Source organism: Saccostrea cucullata, unplaced genomic scaffold (genome assembly GCF_032062105.1).
Source record: "Saccostrea cucullata isolate Sc308-1 unplaced genomic scaffold, CSIRO_AGI_Scuc_v1 ctg3655, whole genome shotgun sequence".
NCBI classification, from domain to species: Eukaryota; Metazoa; Mollusca; class Bivalvia; order Ostreida; family Ostreidae; genus Saccostrea; species Saccostrea cuccullata.
This window is the reverse complement of record NW_026931951.1, coordinates 23536-49156: the sequence shown is the minus strand read 5'-3', so window position 1 is coordinate 49156 and position 25621 is coordinate 23536. Positions and strand designations below refer to the sequence as shown.

The 25621-nt window shown below is 34.1% G+C and overlaps 1 protein-coding gene across 1 annotated transcript; it reads left to right on the top strand.

The window, feature by feature from the left end:
• The first annotated feature begins 8738 nt into the window (after nucleotides 1-8738).
• Nucleotides 8739-9279, top strand: LOC134234101 (tripartite motif-containing protein 75-like). The gene has a single exon (XM_062716165.1). It carries the CDS (start codon nucleotides 8743-8745, stop codon nucleotides 9277-9279), a length of 537 nt encoding a protein of 178 aa, XP_062572149.1. The 5' UTR covers nucleotides 8739-8742.
• The last annotated feature ends 16342 nt before the right edge of the window (nucleotides 9280-25621 follow it).

Sequence of the window (25621 nt, the reverse complement as noted above, 5' to 3'; positions counted from 1 at the left end):
GCAAAAAATATACCCATACCAGACACATGCATTGGTTGTGATGCTACGTTTAAGATATGCAATTGAATATAATTTGGAAAGGATAAGATTGTATAAAAAAAATCCCCCCTACTTGGATTTGAAAGTATGAAAAAATCAGGAGACACATATACAAGGTTTTATTGTTTAATATACAGGGGGGTCAAATTTCTATGAGGGTCATTTTTCAACGTGTGTGAAGTCGTAGAATTAATGGTTTGGAATGTTTTTCTACAGTCGAAAAATGACCCTACTTGTCGTAGAATATTGACCGGGGGGTCATTTTTCTACGTAGAAAAATGACCCCCCGGTCAATATTCTACGGGGGTCACTTTTCGTCGTTACACCGGTCGTCTGCCGAGCTGTCTGTCTGACTGTGTAAACTTTTAACATTTTCGACTTATCCTCAGCCAATTTCAACCAAACTTACCACAAAGTTTCCTTGGGTGAAGGGGGTTCAAGATGGTAAAAATGAAAAAACACACCCTATTAAAAAGGGAGATAGTTAAGAAAAAGTGAAATATGAAAAATTAATGGGCCAGGAAAGATGAAACTAATACAGATACATCCTCATGAAGTATAGCAGGGTTCTTCACAAGGGGTTTTACCATGACATCCTGCCATGGTTAAATTTACTTGCGCCATTGTTAAAATCGGCAGCTGCCATGTTTATATTCTATTGCATTTCATTTCTAATATTTAAGGTTTTAATGACTTGAGTAGTTAAATATGTTTATACTGTGACTGCCATGCACCCCGAGAGAAAGTTGGGCGTTGTAAAACAAACAGTCTTTAATCGGCAACCATATGCTGTGAAGAGTGACAATCGAAAGTCAATTACCTGAGGATCAATATTTTGAAAGTTAATTAATTTTCTTGTACACATGTAAATAATTTTGGGGAACTTTAATAGGTTCACTACATGATAACATATTAGATAACGGGTTTATAAAAGATGACAATTATGAGCATGATAATCGTCATGCATGCGATTTAAGGATATCCGATCCTCAGCCAGGAAGGATAACTCAAAACAATTAATATCTAATTAAAAATGCATCAATATAAAGCTTGAAAATGAATTTTTTTCATGCAACAATTTTCATTTTATTCATCTGTATATAATTCAAGGTTTTTGTAAGTCTTAAAAAAGATTTAATTTAAAAAAAGACATTTGTAACCTATAAAAGCAGAAAAAATAATAAAGTTTTAGAGAAATAAGATTTTCTTGAATCCAGCCTGGGATACCTACCAATGCTTATTAGCATGATATGAAATAAGAAGTGATTTGTGGTGTCTTGCAATGATATCAAAAGCCTTTTACACTATGTATTACAGAATACATGAAGGAAATAGAAGACAAAAATACCAAATCAGTATAAAAATCTTGACAATTTCTTTGAATGCCTGGATACCTATTATTTTTTAACCTAAAATATATTTGTTGATCAATTTGCAATTAGAAAAAAACATTGCTGATATTCCAGTTCGCCTTTTCTGCAAAAATATTGGATTTTTGATAATTTTCACTATATATTATGATCAACTTTAATCTTTAACTTTTACGAAATACTGTTGATAAATTAAAATAACTTGTGGATTCTGAGATAATTTTATGAATATTTCTGATTACTTAACTGCCAATTTTATAAACCTGAGAATCGGACTACCTTAAGTTTTTCTGCCTGAAAACAAATACTCTTTCAAAATTTTATAATACCTCTGTATTTCATCAATTTTATGTTCTGTTTTTTTTTTAATTAATCTCGTTAATATTCTGATAAAATGTACTACGTGTGTCAATCCCTGTCTTTTCGGAGTTACTTCCCTTTATCATGAATCATTGTGTGGTCCTATTTTTAGCACTGGGGCACATGAAGAAGTAAACAAAGGAGTAAACTGGATGAAAAAATGCAATATCTAGAAAAATAAACAGCACATTGTCAATAATTTTCTAAGTTTGTCAGTAGAAAATGGGAATGTCATTCCAGTTTTAGTGGTATTTAAACAATTTTTTTTTATACAAAGGTCCTTTTCTTAATAACGTTAGTATGATTTTGGACAAATTATGGTATCTTAAGTAAGATAAATACTTTCAGAGGATATCCGGATGCTTCAGTATCCGGACGCTTCTTTATAGGAACAGAATTTCAAAATGTTATTATATCTTTTTAAACTGGTGATTCAGGTGATTCAGGTATCCGGACGCTTCACATATCCGGACAAATTGACTGGAAACCAAAGCTTCCGGATAAATGAGACTCCACTGCAATCCTTATTCATAGGGTGATGGGGGGATTCGAACAAAGTTGAATCTACACTACATAAAAATGTCCCCACATAACTTACATCTTTTCTTTATAAGAAAATTTTAAAAGATGTTTTTAGCTCACCTGAGCCGAAGGATCAAGTGAGCTTTTCTGATCATAATTTCTCTGTTGTCGTCGTTGTTGTCGTCCTTGTCGTTGTTGCTGTAAACTTTTCACATTTTCGACTTCTTCTCAAGAACTACTTGGCCAATTTCAACCAAACTTGACACAAAGAATTCTTAGGTGAAGGGAACTCAAGTTTGTTCAAATGAAGGGCCACGCCTTTATTCAAGTTGAGATAATTAAGAAATAATGGAAATTTGATGGTATGATTTAAAAATCTTTTTCTCAAGAACTACTGTGCCAGGAAAGATGAAATTTAATGGGAAGCATCCTCAGGAAGTGTAGATTCAAGTTTGTTCAAATCTTGACCCCTAGGGTAGGGCGGGGACTCAATTGCCGATCAAAATTGTACATAGAAATATATAGGAGAATTCTTTAAATATCCCCTTCTCAAGAACCACTGGGCCAGGAAAGATGAAACTTATACAGAAGCATCCTCGGAAAGTGGGGATTCAAATTTGTTCAAATCATAACCCCCAGGGGTAGGGATGGGCCACAATGGCCGATCATACTTTATCATAGAAATCTATAGGGAAATTCTTTAAAAATCTTCTCAAGAATAGCAAAGGCATGAATGATCATATTTTAATGGAAGCATTCTCAGGTAGTGTAGATTCAGGTTTGTTCAAATCCTGACCCCGGTGGTAAGTCGGGGCCACAATGGTCGATCAAAGTTTTACATAGAAATATTATTATTACATTGAAATTCTTATTTTCAAGAATAGCAAAGCCATGATTAGTCCTGTTCATATGTAAGCATTTACAGGTAGTGTAGATTCAATTTTATTCAAGTCATGACCCCTGGGGGTATAGGGCGGTGTTGTAATGTTAGTTTAAATGTAATGAAAGAAAGCCACAGGTAGTCAAAGAAATAAGCAAGCATCCTTAGTTAGTGAAGATTTGATTTTTTTAAATTATCATACCCTCTATCTTTTAAGGATTGGTTGGGACTACTATTGGGTTTGAACCTTTCAATAATAAACTGATTTCTGCTTTTTTTTCCCTATCCACATTGCTCATGTGAGCGATGTGGCCCATGGGCCTCTTGTTATCATCTCATTCAGCTGACTTAAGGAACTGTCTGAATAAACTCAAGCTTTATTAATCACGTTAATAATTATTTGGTTAAAAACGGACATGAAATAAAGAAATAAAGAAAAACAACATAGTTATGATATATTTGCATAAAGTCAATTTTTGTGGATGAAACTGCTAAGAGCAGGCAAAAAGTATCTCAATGCAAGTCTTTCATTGTATCTAATGAGCAGAAGTTTTAGAGAGGATAAAAAAGAAAGTTCACATTGGTCCATATTTGGCCCTGTGAATTTCTGAAAATGAGATCTCCTCAGTTTTGGTTGAAAATATGTTATATTTCACTTAGATCCTTGGTGACTTCATATCATATATAAATGACGTATTTTTTTCTCTTATCTATGTATTTTGACGTCATGAATTTCGTCATTTTCCTCAAATCTTGAAAATTTTGTTAAAAAAGAACCACAAATATAAGCTGTTTTTTTTTTTAAATATTTTGCATAGCCCCCCCAACCTCTTATCTAAAATGTTGAATTATATAATGAACGAACTGTTTCAGACGATTCTAATCCATGAAAGAATTTTTGGATCGCGGGTGGGCTCATATTTTTATCAAAAGTTGAAGATGCTCAATTTAACCCAAGTCACTAAATTAATAATTATTTATTGCTTAAATGATTGACCTCTTCTAAAGAAATACTATTATTACTATTAAAATCTTCTTGTCTGCATATTTTAAAGCATAATTTGCATTTGAATACCATGCATTTGTAATTTTCACAAATTAGATATTTCCTGGGGAAAAAATACCAGCTTCAAAGTGTTTGAAGTGATATTTTTTATGGTTTGTGTCCTTGTGTACCAAATTTTCAGTGACAGTTATAATCAAATGTTTAATTTTAGAACACTCTGTTTGTTCATTAAAATTTAATGAAGGTTCAGTTTTGGGTTTTTTATGGCCATAATTTATTCCTAGTCTCCAACTAGTTTCCTCACTTGTCTGTCTGTCACTGTGTCTTTCCATTCCACATAAGTTTTTGCACTATTTTTCAATTGCTTAAGGTTCATAAACCCTCTGCTCACTCATATAAAATGTTGCTTGAACTTTAATGATTTTCCAAAATAAATGTAATTAATATGTTAAAAAAATCAATCTTAGCATAGCTTGTGGGGGTAAAATTTGACAAAAAGGACTTCAACTTGGCAAATCTATAAAGGAATAGACATTTATGTCATTAAGTGTTATTTCTCTTATCAGAGTATCATTGAACCGAAAGATACTTAATTGAATTTTGATATGTGTGTTGTATCTTAAATACAGATTAAGTGTGCATTTCACTCAGCATTCCTCAGTTTATTTTATGGTTTTAAGGGTTTTAAAGGTTTTAAGGTTTTAAATTTTAAGAGAAACCAGCTTATTATATTTTTTAAAATTCAGCCACTTTGCTCCAAAGCTATAGAACATTTCTCAATGATTTGACTTTTTGTGTCAAAACTAATAATTAAAGTGGACAAAAAAAAGAAGAATTTTCTCTCTGTGAATCTCCCCAAGTGCCTCACACTCATATACATTTGTCTGCATGTTTTTTTTTTTTTATTTATGTACATGGACTTTATGATAAACTTAAAACAGCTTAACCAAATGCCAGATTCCCCAAAGGTGCACAACCATACATGTGATATAATATTGTATTTAATGTCAGCTATTGCAAAAAAGGCCCAAATTTCAAGTCTTTGCCATAATTTTTATGTTAAATGATTGTTTTATTTTTAATTAAATATTGTAAAATACAATTTTCATAATTAATGGTCTTTTTTCTTTCAAATTTGGTAATACATGTGCATGTATATCCATTAGAAAGATATTGTACATGTATAGTGCACTTACTGTTTTTTCAATATTAGGATGTGATAATGAATAGAAAATTAAATGTGCCAGTTTTGCATTTTAAAGTTTTGCCATGCAAAAATATTAACTTCATGAAAAGATGATCAATATTCCAGCACAATTATTCATTCCAGAGTGACTTGAGCCATTTGAAATATTTTCCACAAAGTGTGATGTAAATCTGAAGTTTATGGATGAAGAAAAAAAGTAAAAATCTTGTCTTGGAGTATTAAACTTGTAAGATTAGAAATGAGAGCTCAAAATTGTTGGATACAATATTATATAAAAGTCAGATAGGTCTTCAAGGTTTAAGAGAAGCAGCTCCGAGTTTTTTTAAGCAATATGAGCTGCATTTTTTGAGAATTTTATTTTGCAGTCAAAATATTCTAATACTATTATCATGATAAATCTGTATTTAATTTAATCCTTTATGATCAAATGGACCAAAATACAGTTATTTTGCATTCAACCAAACATTTCATCCCTCTCAAATATAAACAACAGAACTCTAAAAATGTACTTTTTCCTGTCATTGAGATGGTTATAATTTTAAGATGAAAAGAAAAGTTTCCGACTGCAAAGGGGCCGCTCATATTTCTTAGAGCAAAGGCATCCAAGTGCCGATCATTTTATTGTTAAGAAGTAGCTCTTACAGTTTTTCCTGTTTAAATGATATTATATCTGTTCAAAATTAATAAAATGGATCTTCTTAAGACTGTGGTCAATTAGATATTAGATCCGATGAAGAAAAATTTAAACAGTGATGGAATTTCTCTGTCACATTCTGCAAAATTAAAATTATTTTTTGTATGATGGCAGGTAGGGGGAGTTAACTTTTGATGAAATGGTATTACAGTAAGCATTTAATTTAAAATTCATACAGAAGTAATGTGTTGCAAGTTAGTTTTATTAAGATTTCACTTTTATGTGGTTTTGAATAATACTTAATGTTGTTACTTTTAAAATTATTAGATCGTACACTAAAGAACAGCTCGGTGTCATTTTTTTTGTTTTGAAGTTTGAGCTGATTCCGTCATTTAGAATAAGGTTTTATTTGAATATCATATAAATTCCTGATTAAAATTATGTAATAATCATATTTGATTTAAAATGATAGACTAAATTCATTTGATTGTAAAAAGGCAATTATTTTTTATATTTCTAAAACATTTTCCAAAGTGTCATTGTAGCATATGTTTGTATATTAGACGTCAGTCTTTTAAGAAAGAAAAAAGTATGGATTATATTTGTTCGGAAATTAATGATTATTTTTTTTTTCTTTTTAAAGGATTTTTGTTTGTTTACAGCATTTATGATAGGTAAACTGCATTAAAAGCTGATGAAAATAATCTTTGTTGTTTTATCCTGTGTTTTACATACGCAAACATGTTTTATTTATGGAGAAGAAAATGCTATATGTTCACTGAAAAAAATAAAGGTAGTTTCCAGATGTGTAGGTTGTTTTCCTTGTAAAATGTTTTATAACGACACAGCTAGATTTGGAAGAGGTATCGATCTTTTTATTTTAATTTTTTAAACGTATTTTTTTGCATATGAAAGTGGTAAGTTTTTGGACCTTTAAATCCTTCAAAAAGATATATAAACACATTAAGTCGAAATTTGACTTATTTAAATTCAAAGATCACATGAATTTAAGAGTTAGCGAAAGTTCTATAACTATTGGTCAGGTGTAACTTTACACGAATCCCCCCAACCCCACCACAACCACCGCTGAAACTTTTTTGAAAGCAAAGAAAAGAAGGTGGTATTTGCTGAAGTATCACTCCTCAGTGGTACTCTGATGTTTCGGAGATCCATGTTTGCTCTGCTCTTATTTTGTATTGTTTTTTATCCTAAATATATACTGTACAGCTGTTATAGTGTACAAATACCATTTGTAAATCAGTATCTTTTCTTGAGACCAAATTAGAGTTTGCCAGTTTCCCTCTTGTGGACTTATGATAACAGGCACTTGTTTCAGAAATATTTTTTAAACCCAAAGTATATTATTAAAAAAAATATCTCCGAAACAAGTGCTATTCCGGAGGTTTCCGAATGGTCTGCATTGACAATTGGACTCTCAGTCGAGGTGTCTGAAAGAAGTTCGTGGTCTGGCACACTTGCCGAAGAATAAACAGGATTAGTTGTCATGTTAGCGGGATCCTGGCCGGAACTGCCGCTGGGTCTTCATATTCTTCAGGTTGTGAAATGTCGGTCTTCAACTTTGACATAGTCATTAAGTTTACGTACAGTAGTAAGATGCACGATTTTATAAATACTTTTTAATATTTCAAACTCTTATTAAGAGTTTAAAGCACAATTACATATACATGTAAATCCTTACATATTCATTCTGACATCCATATATTTCAATTTCATATACTAGTAGATAAGTACTGTAAATTATGGTAATAGATGTATAAATACTGATTGATAGTCCGATAGGAATACATAGGAAAACTCTTTAAAATTCTTATTCTCAAAAACAGAAAAGCTGTGATTGTTCATATCTAAATATAAGCATTTTCGGGTGGTGTACATGTCTAGATTCAAGTTTGTTCGAATCATGACCATAAGGGGCAGACAGGGGCCAGTATGGGTTATAAAGGTTTTACCTGGTTATACATTAGAAAAATTGTAAAAATTCTTCACAAGAACAATAAAGCCATGATTGCTCATAATATAAAGTCAAAAAAGGTGTTGTAGATTTACTTAAATTTAAATCATTACCAACCAGGAGAATAGAGCAGCCATTAAAGTAGAACATAGCTATTCAAATAAATACAAAGGCTATATCAATCAAATTTTTATCTCATAAACAGCAAGGATGAATATACTATATTTCAGTGAATTAAAAGCATACATTGGGAGTATGGATTTAATTTTGTTTTCAAATACCCCACTCCGCTCTTTTATGAACCCTTTCCTATATTTACACTGTAATGCTGAATTGAATTTTGCTTTTATCTAGCCAGTTGGTCAGTTGAGTAATGTAGAATTAGGACCTCTTGTTTTCCCGATTCTTCTAAGCGTCTTACTTGTAAGGTCTAAGTTTTAGTGGCATTTTCTCCCAAGAATTCAAAATGATGTCATAAGTCCCTTGTAGTTTACCACCTGTAAAAAATTGCATAACTTAGTACTAATGTGTGCAATGCTTATATGATTTCAAAATTGAATATAGTGACACATTAATACAGTTTGTTTAAAGCTGCCTCTTTATATTATGATGTGTATAGGCACACCTGTTTGTTGACTGTACATACCATGTTACTTATCATATCTCGGTGTAAAGTCCAAATCACTTCACTGTGTATAGCCACCGTATCGCTGCTTCAAATCTAAGTGATAGCTCGGACACATTCAACAAACATGGCAGCCAGTAAACCAAAATATCCACTGGGCTCTCCTCAAGAGCATAAAGAAATGTGTAAAACCCACAATTTACCAATTGATGTTTTATGTGAGGACTGTGATGAATTTATTTGTGGTAAGTGTGCTAAAACAGATCATAAGGAACATGAATGGAGCACTATATCCACGGCAGCCAGCCAAAGGAGGAGAGGTCTACTTAAATTACTGAAGAAGATAAAGGAAGAAAATCTGTCTGGGATTGAAGAAAAGCTTGAGAAAGTGTCAAATCAGATCACAGAAAATAAAGAACTGTGTGATGCTGAGATTAAAAAACTTCAGAAGCATGTTGATGAGATAATGGCCAGGTTGACAGAAATCAGGAAAAATAATGAACGAAAATTAACAGAGGACTTGGAGGAAAAAAATAAAAAGTTGAACAGTGTGAAATCTGAGCTAAACAAAAAGAAGAAAGAAATAAAAGAGATGGTAAAGTTTATGGAGGACAACAACAGCACCATGTCAGATTATAGCTTCCTCAAAAAAACTGGCTGGTGAGGATGTTAATTTTGATAACTATAATTATTCATTGAGATACATTAAAGGAGAAATCAATGATGAGGTAATGGAGAATATGATAGGAAAAACTCAGAATTTAAACAATATTAGTTTGACTGAAACAAACTCATTTAAATATGGAGATGAAATGATAGCTGTATTGAGGGCATTGTGTGAAGATCAGTGTTACATAGCATGTTCAAAGTCACCTTACATTGAACAAGTAAACAAAGATGGTGAGAAAAAACATAAATGTTATATCAATCCTAATGATCTGTGTGTGACTGATACTGGTGATGTTTATTTCACTCAAACACTGACGTTAGTAACAATTCCATCAACTGTCTGTCACCATCAGGACCTGTGTCTACAGTCATCAGTACAGATCCACTGGTATCAATAGGAATCTGTTATTCAGTGGATGGTGGACTACTGGTCACCTTGAGAGACATTAAATCAGACCCTTTCAAATTAGCGTCACACAGCAGACGTCTGGTGAGACACATCACAATGACAGGTAACGTCATGCATGAGTATGAGTACCAGAAGGATGGTCAGACCAGACTGTTTACTTTGCCATTCATAGTCAAACAAAACAGTAACAGTGATGTCTGTGTTGTGAACCGTACAAGTTACTCTTTAGGTGAACTTGTGATTATGTCTCCTTCTGGTCGTATGAAGTCTGTCTATCGTGGACAGAACCTGACAGAGAACTTTAATCCAAGAGATGTAGTTTGTGACTCCCTCTGTAACTTCCTTGTTACTGACTTTAACAGCAAACAGATCCATATACTGAGTCCTGACAGGGAGTTCCTGAAGTTCTTAAGGATGCAAAATGAACTGAACCATCCAAGTATATTATCCCTGTATAAGTCTACACTGTGGGTGGGATACGATGAAGGACTTGTCAAAGTGTTTCACTACACAGTGTAATTTTCTGGAATTGTGATTAATCATCCTATGAAATCGTAACAGATTCCATAAAAACAATAATGGATTTAACCATTAAGTTCTGTGTATATTCTCATGTGTGGATTCTACCTATTTGCTATCAATTCTCAGTGTATAACAATGTTTTGAGTAATGCATTTTATATTTCAAGGCATCTGTGTTTATTTTTGTTACTTAGATTAAAACAAAGCCTGTTAATTGTAAGTTTTGATTCCTCAAGATTCAAGTGTTTGCGTACAAACAGACAGACAGACACATGTAGATAGACAGACAGATAGATAGAACAAATACAAAGTTCATTTTAAAAATTAAAACAGTTTCATATAAACAAAGATACTATTCAATTTACATTGTTGAAGTTACTGTAGATTTATTTAAAAAAAACAAACTATAATTTACTATACATACACTGGTAATTTCCAGCATTGTACTGTAGTTATACTCAATGTTAGATTCCTATGATGTTTCTGGAGCTGATAAGCGGATGAGGACACATAGTCATATGACTTAATTTAATTACGTCATAGTCTCTGATAATATATGCACAAAACTGAATGAAACCGCAGTACTTGTATAATATTTTGTCAGTTTGTATTACTTTCTATTGAAAGTGAAAGGTGGGTGATGAAAGTATCCGATTTATTTTTCTGTATTATGAAACACCCTCCCAGCTCAACCCTTGAGCTAGGTGTTAAGTATATACTCTTTCTCCTTTTGTTTGTTTAATTTACGTTTACATTGTTTTACATGGGTTAGGTATAGCCAATTTATTAAAGTTATGGAAATGTTATCGAGAATCTTTTTCTGCTGTGGGGTTTTGTTTTTGTCTTTTCAGGTATTAGAGATTTCGTTGAAGGAGACTGACGGTGCTGATCAGAATTGCCCGCTATTTCCGTATTCTAGGACCTTTGGAATGATCACTGACCGAATACCATGCGTGACAGGTGTCAACTTGGCGATTTATCCATGATTTCAAGGAGTTCGGGGAAAGACAGTAGACTATACTTCACAGTGGTCGTATTGGCGAAATCGTCACCTTCAATTTAACCATTGAACTGTTGATTTTGTTGACTTTTTGTGGTTGATGTTGATATATGTGATGGTTGATGTTGATATATGTGCTGTTGACTTTGAAACTTATATCTTATATAATGTAAATCTAAAGCAAAATAATATAATTAAAAGACAATTTGTGTTGAAATGTGTCCGTAGCACGATTGAGGTCAACCCAGCGTGCTACTTTTCCCGTCAGGGAGGGCACAACTTATGTTGATGTTGGGGGTATGCCATTTTGCCGGCTGCCCCACTGTTGTGTAGACCACTGTGGACAATACCTGCCAACTCGAATAAAACATTAAACTTAAATACTTAGCATTTGTTTATTATATATAGGTCTTTGAAAATTCAGCTTATGAATAATTATTTGGTTGATAAACGGACATAAAATAAATAAAAAAAGACATAAAAATACTTTTGCAAGGTAATTTTTTAGACATAAAAATACTTTTGCAAGGTAATTTTTTGTAGATGAAACTGCTAAGAGCATGCAAAAAGTATTTCAATACAAGCCCTTCTTTGTACTATATAAGCAGACATTTTAGTGGGTATTAAATTTTGGCATTTTAGCGAAAGAACTGAGATCACTAAAATCACTAAGATCACTAATATCGAATATTGCTAAAAATAATTGCGTTTTATTATACCCGCACTTTCGAAAGAAAGTTCGGGTATATTGTTGTTACTCATGTCCGTCCGTCTGTCACACTTTTCTTCCCTGAACTCCTCCTACATTTTTCACAGTAGCTTAATCATCCTTTGGGAGATGGTTGGGGGTGTCATGTAGATGTGCAGTAAGGTTTCGGAATTTTGATTTTGCCCCGGGGGATCAAATGGGGGTCGAAAAATGACGTTTTTTATACAAAAAGCCCCTTCTTCCCTGAACTCCTCCTACATTTTTCACAGTAGCTTAATCATCCTTTGGGAGATGGTTGGGGGTGTCATGTAGATGTGCAGTAAGGTTTCGGAATTTTGATTTTGCCCCGGGGGATCAAATGGGGGTCGAAAAATGACGTTTTTTATACAAAAAGCCCCTTCTTCCCTGAACTCCTTCCACATTTTACTCAGCAGCCTAATCATCTTTTGAGAGATGGTTGGTGGTGTCATGTAGATGTGCAGTAAGGTTTCGGAATTTTGATTTTGCCCCGGGGGATCAAATGGGGGTCGAAAAATGACGTTTTTTATACAAAAAGCCCCTTCTTCCCTGAACTCCTTCTACATTTTACTCAGCAGCCTAATCATCTTTTGAGAGATGGTTGGTGGTGTCATGTAGATGTGCAGTAAGGTTTCGGAATTTTGATTTTGCCCCGGGGGATCAAATGGGGGTCGAAAAATGACGTTTTTTATACAAAAAGCCCCTTCTTCCCTGAACTCCTTCTACATTTTACTCAGCAGCCTAATCATCTTTTGAGAGATGGTTGGTGGTGTCATGTAGATGTGCAGTAAGGTTTCGGAATTTTGATTTTGCCCCGGGGGATCAAATGGGGGTCGAAAAATGATGTTTTTTTATACAAAAAGCCCCTTCTTCCCTGAACTCCTTCTACATTTTACTCAGCAGCCTAATCATCTTTTGAGAGATGGTTGGGGGTGTCATGTAGATGTGCAGTAAGGTTTCGGAATTTTTATTTTGCCCCAGGGGATCAAATGGGGGTCGAAAAATGACGTTTTTTTATACAAAAAGCCCCTTCTTCTCTGAACTCCTTCTATATTTTACTCAGCAGCCTAATCATCTTTTGAGAGATGGTTGGTGGTGTCATGTAGATGTGCAGTAAGGTTTCGGAATTTTCATTTTGCCCGGGGGGTGGGGGGGATGGGGATCAAATCAAGGTAGAATTTTTATATATTTTTTTTTTACATATATTTGACATGTTTAATCACCCTGCTTTCAAGAACTTCCCTAATATCTTATGCTGCAATAGCTTTAAACCATGATCATTTAGAAAATGATTGGTTTGTTTTGTGTATGTGTAAAATGGTTTCAAAATTTGAATTTTCATATGGATGGCAAAAAGGGGCTGGAATAATATGGCACCTCCCTAACCCTGGTGGTCATTGATTTGTACAAACTTGAATCTACACCTCTTGAGAATATTTCCATATTAATCATGCTCTTGGTGTTCTTGAAAAGAAGAATTTTAAAGATATGTTTCCTTTTATTCCTAAATAAAACTTTGATCCCTAATTGTGGCCTGACCCTAGCCTGAGGTGATGATTTGAAAAACTAGAAATATGTCTATAGGACATGAATGTCCCGCCAGATGTGTATTACTAATGGTACATTAAACAAGAGGCCCATGGGCCACATCGCTCACCTGAGTACTGAAGCTAAGAAAAAGTAGAAATTGGTTTATAATTGAAAAGTTAAAATCCAAAAGTAATCCCATTATCAATCATGGATTTGCTTTTCTTCAAAGAATTTTCCATATATTTCTATGTAAAACTTTGGTCGGCCATTTTGGCCCCGCCCTACCCCCTGGGGTCATGATTTGTACAAATTTTTGAATCTACACTACCTGAAGATGCTTCCATTATAAATATGATGAATTATGGATTTGTCATTCTTGAGAAGAAGATTTTTAAAGAATTTTCCCATAAATTTCTATGTAAAACTTTGGTCGGCCTTTTTGGCCCCGCCCTACCCCCAGGGTCATGATTTGAACAAACTTGAATCTTCACTACCTGAGGATGCTTCCATATAAATTTGATGAAGTATGGCTTTGTCATTCTTGAGAAGAAGATTTTTAAAGAATTTTCCTATATATTTCTATGTAAAACTTTGATCAGCCATTTTGGCCCTGCCCTACCCCCGGGGGTCATGATTTGAACAAACTTGAATCTACACTATCTGAGGATGTTACTCCATAAGTTTCATCTTTCCTGGCACAGTGGTTCTTGAGAAGAAGATTTTTAAAGAATTTTCCAATATATTTCTATATAAAACTTTAGTCGGCCATTTTGGCCCTGCCCTACCCCCGGGGGTCATGATTTGAACACATTTGAATATTCACTACCTGAGGATGTTAACCCATAAGTTTCATCTTTCCTGGCATAGTGGTTCTTGAGAAGAAGATTTTTAAAACATGCCACCAAATTTTCATTAATTCCCAATTATCTCCCCTTGAATGAGGGCATGGCCCTTCATTTGAAAAAAACTTGAATCCCCTTCACCCAAGGATGCTTTGTGGCAAGTTTGGTTGAAATGGCCCAGTGGTTCTTGAGAAGAAGTCGAAAATGTGAAAAGTTTACAGACAGCTAGACAGACAGACGGACGCCGGACAAAATATGATCAGAAAAGCTCACTTGAGCCTTCAGCTCAGGTGAGCTAAAAACTAAAAACTAAAATTTGTATTTGTGTATAAAGTTTGATGAAAATATCTTAAACAGTTTTTTTTTCAGAATTGAAACTAAAATATAAATAAATTGGATATAGATAATAAATTCTCATCAAATTATGTATAAGTGCATGTTAAACATAAAAATGTCTTAAATTATTTCTTAAAAACTAAGCAAAATACATATTAAAGAGGAGGGAGGTCAAGGTCACAGGAATGTGCAAGATGAAGTTTTTGATGCAGCTGAATAGCTCTCACTAATACATATTAGCTTATTATGTTTGATAAAAATATCTTTAATGATTTAATAAAAGTGAGCTTAACACTTTGTTTTAAGAAAAGAGAAGTCAAAGGAAAGGTTGTGGTCAAAATGTTGTTCTAGCTGAAAAGCTTACATCAGTGTGAATTTACTATTATCAAATGAATTTTGATAAAAATATAATTAATGGTTTATTTGAAACTTAGATAAACACATATTTTAAAAAGTGAGGTCAAGGTCAAAAGAAAATTCAAGGTCAAAATAAGTTAATGCAATAATAGCTCTCATCAGTATGTATTAGCATATGAAGTTTGATTAATATATCTTGAACTGTTTATTCAAAACTGATCTAGTCTAAGACAGTGAGGTCAAGATCACAGGAATGTCAAGGTAAAAAAGAGTGAAACATTGTAAAGCTTTAATTGCTTATATCAGTATGTATCATCATGTGAAGTTTCATTACACAACTTGAATCATTATGGTTTCTCTAAAATAAAGCTAAACACTAATTTTAAGAAAAGTTAAGTAAAGGTCAAAGGAAAGTAAAGGTAAACAAGATGTGTTTGTGAAACACTATGCGCCCGGCGGAAACAAAGTTCAAAAAATCTATTTTTAGCATATTGGTCATAGTCAAGGTCACAAGGTCACTGGCCGTGGTGTCATTTGAAAGAACTTAATCAGTGGAGTATGCATCCCAAATATGAAGTCCCTATCTACTATGGTTTAAAAGTTATGGCCAAAAGTGTAAAAAGCTATTTTTAGCATATAGGTCACAGTCAAGGTCATTGACCATGGTGTCATTTGAAAGAATTTAATCAGTGGAGTATGCATCCTAAATATGAAGTTCCTATCTCCTATGGTAAAAAAGTTATGGCAAAAAGTGTAAAAAGCTATTTTTAGCATCTAGGTCACGGTCAAGGTCACAAGGTCATTGACCATGGTGTCATCTGAAAGAACTTAATCAGTGGAGTATGCATCCCAAATATGAGGTTCCTATCTCCTATGGTTCAAAAGTTATGGCAAAAAGTGTAAAAAGCTTTTTTTAGCATATAAGTCACAGTCAAGGTCACAAGATCATTGACCTTGTTGTCAACTGAAAGGGCTTTATTAGAGGAGTATGCATACCAAATATCAAGTCCCTATCTCATATGGTTAAAAAGTTATGACAAACAGTGGAAAAAGCTATTTTTAGCATATAGGTCACAGTCAAGGTCACAAGGTCATTGACCTTGATGTCATTTGAAAGGACTTTAATAGTGGAGTATGCATACCAAATATGAAGTCTCTATCTCTTATTGTTCAAAAGTTATGGCCAAAGTTAAAGTTGACGACAGACAAACAGACAAACAGATAAACAGACAAACAGACAGGACAAAAACAATATATGCCCAGGATCTATCGATCCGGGCGCATAAAAAATATTGCCACAGTTGGATAGTTTACATCAGTATATGCATCAGCATATGAACTTTGATAAAATATCTAGAAAGTAATTTCTTTGAGCTCGATGGAAAGACAGATGGAAGGGTGGAGGACGGACATGACAAAAACTAATACATGTATTCCTAATCATGGCGTAGCATAAAAAACTTGAATATACATTATATGAGGATGTTTCCATATCAAGATTATACATGCAAATTCAAAGAATTGTGGTCCTTTGCTTTCTGTGTTTAAGTGAATGGGATGCCATAATTTATGGCAGATTGTGTATCAAATATGCATCCCTATCATATGTCACTTTATGAAAATTAGGTCAAAGGGGGGAAATCATCGCATGCTCGAAATATTTTGTTGCAGGTAAAGTACATGTCAAATATGAAAGACCCATCTCTTTTCAATCAAAAGTTATACATATATAAATATATAATATAATATTTTTGAAAAGTAGGTTAAACTTCTACTTCAAGATCAGAAAGTCAAAAGTCATGATATATTAAGAAAAGTCTTTTCACATGTAATATACATGTATAATTTAAATGCCATATCTTTTCTCTTTCAAAATGATTAATTTAAAATGTTATTTTTTGGAAAGTAGGTAAAATTTTGAGGTCAAGGTCTCACTTGGGTTAAAAAATCATAGTACATTTAGAAAGTTTTGTGGTAATGTACATGTGAAATATAAAAGCCCTATCTCATATTATTCAGAAGTTATGATCAAGGTTAAATTTATTGTGACAGATGCACATACTGTCAAAGATGGCCAGACTGACAGACAAATAAGATTTATTATTACCTAACTTACTATCTAAATTATAATTTGGCATTTTGAACTGTTTCACGGTTTACTTTATGTTTTTGCGTGATCATGAAACAGTGAACTGTTGACCGGTCCACAGAATGAACTGTTGACTGGTTAAAGCGTCATTGTGATATTCAAGCGTTTTGATGATCACGACATCACTATTTACCTGCTCTATAATGAATTAAATTTAAACAAAACACACAAACAATAAATTTATTAAGTATTACTTTAAAATAAAAATATTAATTTAGTCTTTATATTATGTATTCAGCTAATTAATAGACAAGTATGTGAATAAACAATTGTGAAAACTTTTTATTGATTGTTTGTGTGTTTTTATTCCAATTTAATTAATTATATAGTAGGTTAGGTAATAAAACACTTATTCAATGACTACTCGGTGAAACAGTCAAACTGTTGTCCCTCAGTAGTACGTGGGGGAGACCTGGGAAACTGTTGCCCTTGGCCTTCGGCCATGGGCAACAGTTTCCCAGGTCTCCCCCACTACCTCAGGACAACAGTTTGACTGTTTACCTCGTAGTCATTAAATAAGTGTATAATGTTCCCTCCCTTTCCCCCAAAACGGGGGACAATAATGCCCTTGCTGTTCTTGAGAAGAAGATTTATGATGGAAAAAATCCCCTGCATATTTCTTAACGCAAATCAATATTGTGTTTTTATGTCATTTAATTGTTTGTTTGTTGTTAAACATCCTTCTCAGGAATATTTCACTCAAATGGAGACACCCCCACTTGAAAAATAATGAGGACAAGTCGGATTTGAGGTCAACATTCATTTTAGGAGTTTTCAACCATTAAGACATAAAGAGACAGGAACTCGATCCTTCCCTTCACCCCATCCCAGACCCCTGTTTATATTCATGACATGTATGCAAACTACTGCTTGTTTTACATTTTTAAAAAAAATATGTTAATAGCCTATATACAAATACTTTAATGTGGTCCATCTCTTTGAATGATTTTCATTCCTAATTCTAGGAGGATAGGTTGATGAATGAAATGTCAAGCAATCTTATCAGGGTCAACTCCAATATAAGGGTATGTAGTTCCTATGCGGAAGCTTGTGTTTATATAAAAGTAGTGATTCGGTTCTACTCCAACCATTTCTACTGTCGACCGGGGACAGTTGACATTTAACCATTTCTACTGTCGACCTGGGACAGTTGACAGTTGACATTTAACCATTTCTACAGTCGACCTGTGACAGTTGACATTTAATAATTTTTACTGTTGACCGGGGACAGTTGACAGTTGGTTAGTCTCGCATACATAACTGTTATTATTGTTAGGCTCACATACATAATTGTGATTGGGTTAGTCTCAAATAAATAACTTTGGTAAGGGTTAGTCTCGTATTTAATAGCTGTAATTAGGGTTAGTTACATAAATAGCTGTGATTAGGGTTAGTCTCGCACTAATAACTGTGATTAGGGTTAGTCTCACACTAATAACTGTGATTAGGGTTAGTCTCACACTAATAACTGTGATTAGGGTTAGTCTCGCACTAATAACTGTGATTAGGGTTAGTCTCGCACTAATAACTGTGATTATGGTTAGTTTCGCATTTATAGTTGTGATTAGGGTTAATGTCCCCGAACACATGGATAGTGTCAACTGTCAACCGTCGACCTGTCCCCAGTCGACAGTATATCATATGGAAAGTGTCACCTGTCCCCGGTCGACACTAGAATACAAGGGAAGTGTCAACTGTCAACCGTCGACCTGTCCCCGGTCGACACTAGAACACAAGGGAAGTGTCAACTGTCAACCGTCGACCTGTCCCCGGTCGACACTAGAGCACAAGGGAAGTGTCAACTGTCAACCGTCGACCTGTCCCCGGTCGACACTAGAACACATGGGGAGTGTCAACTGTCAGCCGTCGACCTGTCCCCGGTCGACACTAGAACACAAGGGAAGTGTCAACTGTCAACCGTCAACCTGTCCCCGGTCGACACTAGAACACATGGAGAGTGTCAACTGTCAACCGTCGACCTGTCCCCGGTCGACACTAGAACACATGGGGAGTGTCAACTGTCAACCGTCGACCTGTCCCCGGTCGACACTAGAACACAAGGGAAGTGTCAACTGTCAACCGTCGACCTGTCCCCGGTCGACAGTAAATCAATGTGTGGAATGTAGAAATAAGTAACTTACTACAATATACAATGATGTATGAATATGTTAATATTGTTTCAGTCAAAGTACTACTTTATCCTTATATTGGAGTTGAGCCTCTTATCATTGATGCACTTTTATTTCATTTAATGCAGTCATATTGTGAACATTTCCAGTTAGAATCATTAGGAGAGTGGGGATGACCTCCAGGGGGTTCAAAACCTTTATACCATTAAATTTACATAACATAATAACACAAAAAGCGCAAAATTATGTATTGTCAAATGGAAAAAGTTTCCTACTATTTAGGAGTCACATGATCATTTGCCATTACTGTTTACAGGGACTGGAAGTGTATCTTGAGATCCCCCCCCGGAATTTGCAGGACTATAATATAAAAAATACTTTGGATGCCCTCCACCCTAGAAAACAGACACCACCATAACTTCTCCTTTTATTTGCTTCTCAGAAAATTCTGGTCTGGAAGTCCCCCCTCCCTCTCAGAAAAAAATTCTGTATTTTGTAACTGAATGTAACGTCGATAACGGGCGATAACTCTTTAGAATGTGAAATTCGTCTTATTGCAGCATCGGATGACCTTTGATCCTTTAAACTTTAACCTAGCCAGTTGCATTTCAGACTATTTTACCCAAATCTATACCAAAACGTGTACTTACCGACTGCCATAGCTCCAACTTCATGAAATATAATCCAATTAAACACAAAATAATTCCAACTGACATACATGCAATGATGTGTACACAACACTAGGCCTAGTACTGCACGTGCAGTGCTATCTAAAAATGATAATGGTAAAACTAGTACTTAAGTTAGGTACGTGACGCAAGCCCAATGTGATGCAGGTCTTCAGATACATTTACAGTATAAGAACAAATTTAAAATTATTATTTACAAAAGATGTTTTATCTTAACTTTGCCATCTAGGCCTATTTCCAAAAACAGGAAAATAGGGTGTGTTTGCGCGTGTGTGTGTTGATGGGAGAAGGGTGGGGGTTGACTAAATTGATTGGGTATAAATGGTATATGGCAGCTTTCAAGGTGTTTCTGCCTAATCAAGTATAAAAAAAAGTTTGTACATTTTGGAAAAAATCATCAAAAACGCTTTAAACTAATTTGAATAATATTTGTTGTTGATCTATATGAGAAAATAGATTTAAAAAGTTCCAATTATGGGCCAAAAATTTACCCCCCCCCCTTGTTTCAAACCTAATTTACATCATTAATTGAATTCTGTTGTTTAATTTCAGACTGGTAATGAATTATGAAGGTATGAAATACATGTACCTATAAGATCGAGGCCCATGGTGACGGGTCACATGTTCACTTGAGAATATTATGCTCAATTTGATGAATACATGGAGGCCCTATTATGTAAATTATTAAATTATATTGACTTTTTCTTTGGTAAAGCCTAATTTTAGAGGAGTGTGCATTTAGAGGCAAACACCTTAGTGCGGGTATTACTGTCTCATGACAGCATCTAGTTTGTAATAGTTCCTTTAATGAGCATTTTAAAATTGATTTTAAAATTAAATCACACTAAAAAATCATAAAGCATCTTTCTTGAATTTCCGCTTATACAGTATATCTATGTTGATTTTAGTGACAGATTTTCCCGACTGTCTTTACCAGTCCTGTTAGAAAATAGAAAAAAAGGACATTACGGTAATAAAAAGTCATTTAAAAAAATTTAGACCAAGAAAATTACCGGTAGGCAAAATTTTATGCATTCACATGTATGCATGATTATGATTATGTGAATCTGTAGCACAAACACTTTTTTGGAACATATCCATGACACCATGGCCAGTATCTTGTATCTTGTGAATGATAAGCAGTGAAATTACATGAACTCTATCACTAATTTCCCCATGCTTAATTATTAGTATTATTTTCTTTTACAACTTTCAGAACAATGTACAGTAAAACTCGAACAAGGACTTGGGAATTCATGGATATTGCAATAATATCTTGGATCCCCAGCTATAAATTTAACATACGAGGTTTGTCCAAAAAGTTCGTGGACAATGAAGTTTTTGGTTCTGTATAAATCTATTGTATATCAAAATATTTCTTATGAAAAACTAAGTCAGGACCCCGATTTTTCCAAAAATATAAAGTTCCATCAATAAAAATTCAATCATTCTGACTTGGTTTTTCATAAGAAATACTTTGATATACAATAAATTTATATAAAACCATTTATTTTAACAAAAACGTCATTGTCCACAATCGTTTTGGACAACCCTCGTATTCCTTATACGGATATAACGAATTATCGATATAGAGAAGTAATTTCATAGTTCCCAGTGACTTCACTATAACCGAATTTACTGTAATGTATAATCTTATTTTAAGTGTATTGTGTTGAATTTGTATGTTTCTTCAACATAACTACAATGTATAATTTAAAGTATATTGTGTTGAATTTACATGCCTCTTCAACATATCTACGTAAGTAAATTTGACTTAAGGTCAGATGATACAAACAAACTTTTGTCAAAGAATATGAAAAAAACAACTTGGGCCATGTCTAAATGAATAAATTGAATAACTTTCACCGCGTAGTTTTTAATTTTTTATTCAAATTTGGAAAAAAAAAATGAAATTTGAAGTGAAAAATATTTGTATAGATTAATATGGATGGTTTCAGACAAGCAGACTTTAGAACATCACAGAAGGTTTACAATTTCTTTATATTCTAGAAATTTATCTTTTGCATCATTTGTAATGTAATAAGGCCAAAAAATATATACAAATCCAGGCATCCATTTTTTGTTTGTATCATCTGTCCTTAAGGTAGAACCTATGTTGGAGCAGTCTTTGTCACAAGATTTTCAAACTTTTCATAATGATAAATTAGCACTTGCTTATCAATCAGTTAAAAGCACATGACATGTTTCCTTGTTATTAAATGTAGTGCAGCCAGTTAAACATGGAATAATAAATACATAATGCGACTTCACAGTTTCAGTCATTTTAGGGGTACTTGTCATGTAAAGAAGACAAAAAAATCACAAAATTACTTCTTTAAACATAGTTGCTTTTATTGTTTATTAGTTGACCAGTATCAAACAATATTTCCGGAGAATAAATTCTTTTTTATTCAATTGACATAAAAGATAAGTCAAAAATTTCAAAACTATAGGCAAGTGAACTCTATTTATTTTCAGTCAATCTTCCATCCTACATTTGTAAATATATATCAGAAGTCTTTGTCACAATGTTTTCAATCTTTAATATGATAAAGAACATACCAAAATGATTACAAAAAGGGATTAAAATATATACCTTTCCCCTCTAACTAATGAGAAATAGGTTATTTACCGATACTAATATTCTTGACCTTTTTGCACTTACACGGATTTTATCATTAAATGACTCTTCGGGGCTACTTTCAGCTTAAAAATGTTTATAAAAATTATACTTTTAATTTAAAAGATCATATTTAATAGAGAAATTGTAATAAAACTCCAAGAATATGAATAAGTAACTATTCATATTATGAATTATGAAAAGGAATGCACATCATTTCATGATAGATATCACAAAATGAACACACAATCTACAACACATACATCTTTGACTTGGACACATTTCATCAAGATATTGCACTATTTAGTTGGCAACTGACGATTTCTAAAAAAGATTTTGCATTCCTTCAAAATAGTTACATACCATTTACATTATTGCAGTTTGTTGTTTACATGGCAATTTCATCACACAATAAAGTCTTGGATTTGTCAACTTAATTAAGGTCAAGATCTATAAAATGAAAGGTGCCTACAGGTTTCTTTAATTCAAGAAATATACTGTAATTAAGCATTATATTTGAATTTATATATAAATCGAATATTATGAAGATTATTTAGGTATGATTTTAAATTGAATTCTGTGAATATCAAAATGCAGTATTTTCTACCATTTCTATACTAAAGCTGTTAAGTACGGGAAATGAGATTGAATTTATTATGACGTCATAATGGATCTAGCACAGGCTAAACACATTCACTAGTTATGATGTCATACGACGTAGGTTCTACGTTAAATACAGATACAGATGAAAAGGAGTCCATTTCATGTCCGTCCAGGCCAGCAAGGTGCTAGGTCATATCTTCACGATAAGCCTTCATTGGTCCGGCATGTATATCGTGTCTCAGTGTCTATATTTATAATTCATAATTTTTTTTATATTTTATCAAATTAAGTAATCTCTATTGTTGTAATATTTAGCTCTTCTAGTCAGAATTTAATAAAGGTTGGGATTGGGATGCGCAGCTGAAGGGCACAAACACAGAAAAGATGGAAGTATAACAAGTAGTCAACATTAAGATAAATAAATCTGTGCATCATTTTGATTTCAATGAAATGTGTTGCCATGATAATTAAAACTAAAACATTCTTTGAAATATTTTCAAAATGATACTCCTACAGATTTAGCCTGATTTCAATAGTTTCAAGTTCAAATAATAGTTTAATCTTCCGTTGTTACAAACATAAAGACTTCATAATCATACTTTAATCTTTTGTACATATTTTTTAAAAAATTTCATCCTTTCAGAAAGACGATCACAGACAGAATCTCCCTCTCCTTGTGTACCAGCATCTGAACTATGGAAAAAATCCAAAACAAAGACGCTTACAAATAGCACTAAAGCCACCACAGCAGAGTCAAAGAAAGACATTGAGTGGCCCAGGTTATCAGGTCCGAAAGTGCATGATTGGACAAATCGGTTGCTGGACAGTCCGAAACTTCCAGACTGGAGCAGTCCAGAGGAAAGTAGCAGTAGTGTCCCAAAGACTACGGAGTCACTGACAAGTAGTTTGTATTTCTCTGTTGAGGATAAATCATTTACGATTTCACCGGACATCAGACAATTTTCATTTCTTAATCCTCCATAAAATCTCAGAAAGCGAAATTTGAATCAGTTCAGGAGCCCTTAAGAGACACCGGTAGTGTCGAAACCCACATAAACCTTCACAAACTTATCCGACAATAAGGTGTTTGGATCTAAATCAAACTTTCTGTCCAGTGATAATACAATAATGAAATCAGAAGATGAAAGAAAAAGCCAACTGTTGAAGAACAAACTTTGAGCATTGACAGAGCCGAAATCAAATTCCACAGGACCAAAAGCTCCGAGTTCCACATTCCAGCAAAATAATGGCTCCAAGAAGAAAACCCAACAGATGAGGCAGTCGGGAGGAAAGGAAGTGTCTTACTCTAGCAATAGAAAAACTAAGGATCTGAAAGAGGAGCAGAAATCTAGAGACCCAGAACCAGTGTCTTGGTGGGATTCAACAGGCAGCTTAACAAGATCAAATTTAAAATCTCCTTCTGTTGGCTCAGAAGAGGATTCAAGTGGCAGCGAAAAAAGATCTTTGGGCAGAGGGAGGGGAAGGCGTGTTAATAAAGGGCTTCCTCAAATTCATCTTCTCTCGTGCAGAAACAGACTTTGGACATGAGAAATCTGAAAATATTTCTAGTTCTCAGAAAAGGGTCAATCCTTTGCGAGCCACTAGAGATGAAAATGGATTACGCTTCCAAAATCAGAATGCTAATTGCAATAGAGGTAGTGGTGCTAGAGGTGGGAAATCCCCACAAAAAGTGATGGACTGGTTCTCTATGGAGGAGGTAGAAACTGGTGATCAGCCCTCAGAAACAGATAGCAGGAATGAGGATGACGTTCCAGACGACTGGTTTCTGGCGAGCGAGGACGAAAAAAGTGCGAAATATATCCAAAACAGTGATATGCAAGCTTTACAGAGTCAAGCAAGTAACATTTCAACGAATCAAAAGAGTGCTAGCAAAGGTCAGGTGTCTCAAAATGGAGACTCGCCATCACAGAGAGAGGCTGACACGCCGGGACTGGACGGTAAATTTGATGGTGAGGACGCGTACGGCAGCGGTGACTGCCCCACGCGACCCTCCCATTTTTCCGACGAGGAGGGTGAGGATGATAGATTGTGGGAAGCGGACCAGAGCTCAGATGATGAAATGTATATGAGGCCTGCAAATGCCGACACTTCTGACCAGGGATTTACAGAAAGCTCAAGTGTTTCTAAGTGGGTTCCTGGGCAAAGAAAGTGTACACTGTGTGGTGCGAATGATCATCTTATATACAAGTGCCACAGGAACAGTGCAACAGCTTTTTTATGTAAAAAATGTGCCATTTTATTATCTTGTTCTTGTGTTTAAGGATAAGCTTTTATACCCACCGTTCACAATATGATCTGAAGCCTTCAGCTATCTTTATTGGTCAAAATGTGAGTGTGTATCTGAATGTATATTTGTACCCTTCACTGGAAGGATCAGTTATCAAATGTCTTCACATGTTTCTTG